This window comes from Arachis stenosperma, chromosome 5, assembly GCF_014773155.1.
Source record: "Arachis stenosperma cultivar V10309 chromosome 5, arast.V10309.gnm1.PFL2, whole genome shotgun sequence".
Taxonomy (NCBI): domain Eukaryota; kingdom Viridiplantae; phylum Streptophyta; class Magnoliopsida; order Fabales; family Fabaceae; genus Arachis; species Arachis stenosperma.
The window spans coordinates 28,469,253-28,477,218 of record NC_080381.1 but is presented as its reverse complement, the minus strand read 5'-3'; the positions used below and the strand labels follow the sequence as shown (position 1 = coordinate 28,477,218).

Here is a 7,966-nt window from a genome sequence, read left to right as displayed (position 1 = left end):
ACAAGTTAACGCTTCATGTGGACAAATGCTGTTATTCATTGATGATAAAATTAATGTAGAGTGCATTATCTAATAAAAATAATCTTTAAGAATTATTTTATCAATTAATTTTTTTAGAATTAAAATATTTGACTAAAACTTTTTTGAGAATTGATTTGGTGTATTCATATATTAAATTGATCCATTTCACACCATAAATACTCTTATTTTTAAATATTTTGTTAATAGTGTGTTTACGTGTTGTAAAAAAATAAAGAAAGAAAATATTTAGGAAGAAAAAGGGAAAAAAAGTAAAACGAGATCAAATGATTATTAAATTTTTGTTTATAAATTTAAAATAAATAAAATAAAAAATTTATTATATATTTCACAATTTAATTTTTATAAAAAATAAATAATCATATAATAATATATTAAAAAAAAGAGTAAATTGAATAATATTTATTAATAGTTGAAATATTAGCATTTTTTGTTTTCCAATAAAGCTATTGCAGCAATATGATTTTTTCCCTTTCGGTTTTTTTTTTTCCACTGAGTCACTCAGAAACAAACCGACCCGGATAACCTTTAACCTTTGGAACCTTGCCGATTCAATTCATAGTCATACATCCTCCTTTCATACATCCCTCTCTTTGCCCTAACCGGTCCATCCGGTTACATGTCCACGGTTCTCTTCTCTCTTCTCTTCCCTCTTTGAAGTTCGAACAGAAAGAAGTCAAAGAACTCGTTACGACGCTGACGCTGACGCTAACCCGGGTTTGTTCTTTTTCCCTCGTATTCCCAATTCTAGCATCCAAATCGTACAGGTGAACTCTTTTTATCATTTGTTATTAAATAGAATTCGAACTTACAAGTAGGTCTAGTTTCAATTTTGTGACACAGTGCATGTTGTTGAGGTTTTAGTTGGAGGGGTTTTGAGGTTAATTCAAATGAGTTCAATTATAAACCTTGAGGAGGTTCCAGTTACACCCATGAAACGTGATCCTGCATGGAAGCATGTTCAGATGTTTAAGAATGGGAAGAAGGAGCAACTGAAGTGCATATATTGCAAGAAGTTGTTCAATGGTGGTGGCATTTATAGGGTTAAGGAACATCTTGCTTGTAGGAAGGGCAATGGATCCATTTGCAGTCTTGTTCCCAAGGATGTTACGTTTCATATGCAGCAGAGCTTGGAAGATAGTGAGACGAAGAAGATTAAGAAAGGGAAGAAGCAGAAGCAGCAGAAGCAGCAGAAGAAGCAGAAGATTGAGGAAGAGATCATGCCCTTGGTTTCAAATCAGGTGGATGAGAATGATGAGGTAGTGGATGCTCATGTTGGTGAGGGGATGAGTAAAAATGCTGCAACGAAGAAGAGGAAGAAGCAGAAGGCTGAAGAAGAAGAGACCATGGTTTCAAATCAGGTGTTTGAGAATCATGAGTTAGTGGTTGCTGGTGAGGGAATTAGTATAAATGTAGTGGATGCTCATGTTGGTGAGGGGATGAGTAAAAATGCAGCAACGAAGAAGAGGAAGAAGCAGAAGGCTGAAGAAGAAGAGACCATGGTTTCAAATCAGGTGTTTGAGAATCATGAATTAGTGGTTGCTGGTGGAGTAATGAGTATAAATGTAGAAATGACGAAGAACTCAACACCGATGCACTCTACAGATATTGATGCTGATTCTGAAGCTGTTCTTGCGGTGGAGAAAAATGCTTTGGGTCCCAAAGGGTTTGACAATGACATTAAGACAGCAATAGGTCAGTTTTTGTATTATGTTGGTGCACCTTTTGATGCTGTGAACTCAGTCTATTTTAAACAGATGGTGGAGGCAATTTCTTCAAGGGGTTCGGGATTTGAGTGTCCCTCGCAGCATGAACTCCGCGGTTGGGTCCTGAAATACTCTGTGGAAGAAATGAAGAATGATGTAGAGAGGTGCAGGTTGAAATGGGGGAGGACAGGCTGTTCTATCTTGGTTGATCAGTTGACTACAGAAGCCGGTAGAGTGCTGCTAAATTTTTTTGCCTGTTTTCCCGATGGAATAATCTGTTTGAAAACCTTTGACTCGACCGAGATTTTTGTTCCTGCAAAGTGTTATGAGTTGATAAGACAAGTAGTAGAAGAAATTGGAGTTGGACATGTGCTGCAAGTGATTACACCAGGTGAAGAACTATATGCTGTTGCTGGTAAGTGGCTAACTGATACTTTTCCTACCCTTTTTTGGAGCCCTTCAGCAGCTTATTGCATTGATCTTATATTTGAAGATTTTGGAAATATTGAGTGGATTAGTATTGTGATTGAACAAGCTAGATCTATAACTAGATTTGTCTACAATTGTAGTGCAGTCTTGAGTATGGTTAGAAGGTATACTTTAGGGACTGATATTGTTGATCCTGCATTCTCACACTTGTCAACAAACTTTTCCACAATAAAACGATTTGTTGATCTCAAACACAAGTTACAGACCATGATCACATCTCAAGAGTGGATGGATTGTCCATACTCAAAGAAAGCAGAAGGTTTGGAAATGTTAGATATCCTGAGTGATAAAGTTTTTTGGTCCTCATGTCAAATGATCGTTCGTCTAACAGCTCCTCTCTTGGGGGTCCTGAGAATAGCTACTAGTGAGTTGAAACCTGCAATGGGATACATTTATGCTGGAATTTACCGGGCAAAAGAAGCTATTAAGAAAGCACTTGTTAAGAGGGAGGATTATATGGTGTACTGGAATATTATACATAACAGATGGGAAAGGTTGTGGAATCATCCCCTTCATGCTGCTGGCTTCTACCTTAATCCAAAGTTCTTCTATAGTATTCATGGGGATATGCAAAGTGAGATTCTCTCAAGGTTGTTTGATTGTATAGAGAGATTAGTTCCTGATACAAGAATCCAAGATAAAATTGTCAAGGAGATAACCTTATACAAGACTGCTGCTGGAGATTTCGGGAGAAAGATGGCAATCAGAGCTAGAAATAATCTGCTTCCTAGTAAGGGTTAATAACCTATTCTCTTAGATAGGAATATATGTTCACTAACCAAGTTGTGTTTTAACTTCTACTTTCAATAACTTTTAATAGGAAAAAAATTAAATCTTTTGAGACACTACTCAAAATAGTTATGATGCATAGATGTAGAAAACTGAGAAACTGAACGGGGAAATATCTGCCTTCTCTTTTGCATAAAATGCTTATGCTGTGACAAGTAAACCGATCTAACTGATATGAGCTGAGAGAGAAATTTTCTGTGTCGACCTCCCCATTGACCTTGTGGTTGTAAGCTTGTTTACATCATAGAGTGACTGCCAGCATAATTCTGAAATCCTGTAAAAAAGGTGGAGATAATGTTTATATGACTGGCCTAGAATTATCACACTAACAATTATGCCACTTATCCTATTTGAGTATTTCCTTTCTCTCATGACCCTTTGTGAGAATTCCCTTTTATTTTTTCTTTTCTGTTTGTTTCTTTGTTTTTCATTAAGAATATGTGTTTCATTTATAGCTGAATGGTGGTCAACATATGGAGGAGGCTGCCCCAACTTATCCCGTTTATCAATTCGTATTCTCAGTCAGACATGCAGTTTGCCAATGTACAAGAGAAACCAGATGTCTTTCGAACAAAAAGTGAATTCGGGGAATTTTATAGTAAGCCAACATATTAGCGATCTTGCCTTTGTTCAGCACAACTTACAATTAAGACAAATGTGAGCTTGGACCATTGTAGACTAATAGATTTTATTTTATTTTTTCGAAGAAAAAGTTTAGATAGATTGTAGACTAATATCCTGTTTAATTTTCTTTCAGGCTCACTAGCAAAGAACAAAATTTGAGTGATCCGTTATCTTTCAATAGCATTGGCATGGTTGAGGAGTGGATCAGGCCAAGTGATTTACTCTTTGAAGAGAATGGGAGCTCATATTGGATGGTACTTGACCCTTCTGTTAACTCGATGCTCATAAGGCCGTCAAATGATGAAGCTGAAGAATTGGGCGAAGGTAAATTGTGTATTTTAATGGATGTGGAAACTGCTTGCTAGACAATGCCATTAATTAACATGTTTCCATCTGTTTGCAGGGTTTGATGATCATGAAATTTTCAATTATGGGAAATAGATAGTGGATGATCCAGAGAGCCATTGTTTTGGTCTGTAGAATCCATGCTGATGAGGGACAATAGATAGTGGATGATCCTCGTTATTGCCCAGCACAGAAAATGCGTATTGTTTACATTTTCCAGTTGTTTTCCTGATGCTAGTGGCTAATTGCTAGGTGGACTTTTTGGGAAGAGGAGGATGTCCCAATTCTTGTTAGATCTGTTACTTCTTGTACAGTTGCCTATATGTCTTTGGTAGTTTTGCAGCATGTGTCACTCCAATTTAGGGTACAACTCTTACAAACTTGAACTCTTAAGTGTAACAGAACGAGCTAGTGGATCTTGAATGTGTTTTGGCTAAGATTGTTCATCTTGTGAATTGATATGTTTGGCTGTTTGCAATTGTCGAAATGTCTCTCGGTTTTGTTTTTGCTTATAGTTGTTGTTTGTGAATCACAATCTTAGGGGACAAGTGCTTTAGTTCAATTCAACACTATAATATTCTTTTGGTCTCTTTATAAAAAAAATAATTGTTGATTTTGACATGTCCCATGCCCAACAATTGTAGCCATTGAGAGACTTATTCATAGATTGAATGCGCTCAGAATCGAACTGTGTCCTTGCCATGAGGAAAGCTACTTCCGGAAAGTCTATTTTGTGCTTTTTGCATTCAAGTCTTTACTAAAGAGAATGCTTCCATTTTATCTACGCCATTTTGCTGCCATCGACGAAGACTTCCTGCTTTCTTGTCATCCTCATTCTCAGGTACTCCTTTAATCTTCATCTTCATCCTGTAAACTACTCTTAGAAAAATCATCTATAAATTTCATGTTTCATGCGGGCTAAGGTTTATTGCTCATTACTGTGATGTTTATTGTGAGCTGAATGTGTTTGGACTTTGGAATGAGGCAAAATTGAAGGAACCAATGGGATTGTTGGTTAGTTTAGGTTGATGGTGATGGAATATAAAGTAGAGTTAGAATGCTGATCGAGTTAATTGTGAACGATATAGGTGACTTTTGGGTCCTATTCTTTATGTGGTTCCTTAGTTCCCGTGGTTCTTGAGTTTTGCCTTAAATTCAGGGTAAACATAATGAACATATGTGAATCAGTGTGTTTCTTGGTTTTATTTCTTATTCGGTTGAGAGTTTATACAAACTGGTAAAGTATACTTTTTATCTCTAAAGTTTGGTAAAAGTTTAAAAAATTTCTAAATTTTATTTTGTTTCAATTTTATCTCAAAAGTTTTCGATTGACATCAAATATATTCTTGCCGGCTAATTTTTCAAAAAATTTAAGACCAATTTAATTATAGAAGAACAACTTTCAATACAAGCAAATCAAACATAATTGTCAAGTATTATTATTGGATTGGTCTTAATTTTTTTGATAATTTAGCTGTTAGGAGTATATTTTATGCAAATTGAAAATTTTGAGACCAAATTAAAACAAATAAAACTTACGGATATTTTTAAAAATTTTGCCAAACTTCAGGGACAAAAAATATATTTTACTTTTATTTGTTTTATTTATTTTTTATATATTTTCCTTTTATTATTTATTCTAGCAAAGCCAAGACCCAACTATTAAAATGGTATAAGAATTTCTTAGCCTCCTCACTTTTCATAACTTCCCTTTCCTTTCTCAGTAAGTTCTCTAATTTTCTTGGAAATTTTTCCTTTTTTTGTTTGTGCATTCATGCAGATCTTAGTATGGTTTCTTAGGACAAATTGAACTGATATTCGACATCTCAGAACTTACATAGGTAACTAGAATAGTACCGTTTTTGTTGGTTACTTTGGTTGGCTGAAAACATGGCACATTGACACTCGTGATTATGTAATACTTGCTCCTTCCATGTTGTCACATCTATTAGCTTCTACCGAGTGCATTTGAATTTCATTAGGATTAGTGGCCACCTTACATATGAAAGATTTGTTGACTAAAAGGACTAACGTGCTAAACACAAATGTTAACGTGACCACCTTACATAATGTCACATAATTCAATTCACAAAAATGGAATTATTTCACAATGAGTTATTTTCTTATTTTTGTCAAACTTTTAAATCTTTTATAACTTTTCTATTTTCATTTTTTGTTATTTTTGTCAACGTCTTAATATCTTAAATGTTGTTTTGATCTATTTATTTATGTATTTTGATTAATAATTTTTAAAAGTGTTATAATTTTTACATGATTTATAAGATATTTGTATTTATTTAACTTGCTTTATTGAGTCAAATGATTATAATTAATTTATTATATCAATTATTTAATTTAATTAATTTAAATATATATTATTTGATTTAATTTATTGACATGTTGATGTTTGAGTTGTTTATCAAAAATTTCTCTTTATTTTTTCCTTTGATTTTCAATTTCAGATTTTTATTTAGGAGCGCGCTACACATCCATGTAACCAAGTTGGCCCAATCCCAAATAGAGTCACGCGCATTAATGAGAGTGAAAACACGCACCCACTCATTATGAAAAAATGTTACTTCTTCTTCTTCTCTGCTTACGTTATAGGCTTCACCGTTTTTCTCTGTTCGAGTTTTCTTTATTGTTCTTCTTTTTCTCTACTCGCGTTTTTCGTTATGGATCTGGATTGATTTCAACGTAATTAGCTTTGTGATTCTTCTTCTTCGTTTTCTTTTTCGATCTGGACTTTTGAATTGAAACAATGAATGAATCAACTTCAAAATCAGTTGAATGACTGCGATTTGGATTATTCTTCCGAAACGCATCACAATAATCTTAAACATTGAACAAAGTAAAAGGAGGTCATCGAACCGAACAACATTCATTTGGTGAACCGAAATCACAAAGGTCACTAAACCGAACAATGTACATGTGGTGAATAAATGGTGATCAACTTTCAATCAACAAAAATAGTATTTTTCCATGCAAAAGAAGTACTGAACAAAGTAACAACTAATTTCAAAGTCCTAGTTATACTATCTACTGAATTGAAGAAGAAGAACCTACGAGTGCAAATTTGAAAGAAGGAGGAGGAGGAGGAAAATGAGGAGAAATACTATTCTTGTTGATTGAAAGTTGATTACCATTCATTCACCACATGTACATTGTTCGGTTTGGTGGCCTTTGTGATTTTGGTTTACCAAATGAATGTTGTTCGGTTCGGTGGCCTCCTTTTACTTTGTTCAATGTTTAAGATTATTGTGATAGCATACAGTAATCATTCCCTAGCTGTCTCAACGTAATAACCCCATTCAATTGATTTGAAGTTGAATTATTCATTGTTTCCATTCAGAAGTGTAGATCGAAGAAGAAGAAGAACGACGGAGCTTATTACATTGAATTCAATGCAGATCAATAATGAAGAATGCGAGCAGAGAAGAAAAACGCGAACAGAGAAAAACGACGAATTTTATTAGGTTGAAGAAGAAGAAGAAAGAAGAGGAGGAGGAGAAATACTATTCTTGTTGATTGAAAGTTGATCACTATTTATTCACCACATGTACATTGTTCGGTTCGGTGGTCTTTGTGATTTCGGTTCACCAAATGAATGTTGTTCGGTTCAGTGGCCTCCTTTTACTTTGTTCAATGTTTAAGATTATTGTGATAGCATGCAACAATCATTCCCTAGTTATCTCAACGTAATAACCTCATTCAACTGATTTGAAGTTGAATCATTCATTGTTTCCATTCAAAATTGTAGATCAAAGAAGAAGAATGACAGAGCTTATCACGTTGAATTCAATGCAGATCAATAATGAATAATGCGAGCAGAGAAGAAAAACGCGAACAGAAGAGAACGACGAATTTTATTAGGTTGAAGAAGAAGAAGAAGAAGAAGGAAAATGCAATACGTTATATGAGGCACGTGTATAACAAACGACTGTGGGGTGAGGAAACGTGTGTGTGGAGGAAGT

General features: G+C 34.6%; 1 protein-coding gene across 4 annotated transcripts; it reads left to right on the top strand.

Moving 5' to 3' along the window:
- Nucleotides 1–631: 631 nt before the first annotated feature.
- LOC130981734 (uncharacterized) lies at nt 632–7,966 on the top strand. 4 transcript variants are annotated; one of them, XR_009087022.1, is made up of 8 exons: nt 632–806; nt 904–2,964; nt 3,479–3,680; nt 3,781–3,971; nt 4,051–4,356; nt 4,637–4,833; nt 5,773–5,833; nt 6,455–7,966. XR_009087022.1 is itself a non-coding variant. In XM_057905392.1 (5 exons), exons 2-5 carry the CDS (start codon nt 930–932, stop codon nt 4,086–4,088), a joined length of 2,466 nt encoding a protein of 821 aa, XP_057761375.1. In that variant the 5' UTR covers nt 632–756; nt 883–929; the 3' UTR covers nt 4,089–4,504. The 4 variants fall into 4 exon arrangements, 3 of the variants coding, with proteins under 3 accessions (XP_057761375.1, XP_057761376.1, XP_057761374.1); XM_057905392.1 differs by lacking the exons at nt 4,637–4,833; nt 5,773–5,833; nt 6,455–7,966 and having other exon boundaries at nt 632–756; nt 883–2,964; nt 4,051–4,504; XM_057905393.1 differs by lacking the exons at nt 4,637–4,833; nt 5,773–5,833; nt 6,455–7,966 and having other exon boundaries at nt 904–2,160; nt 4,051–4,504.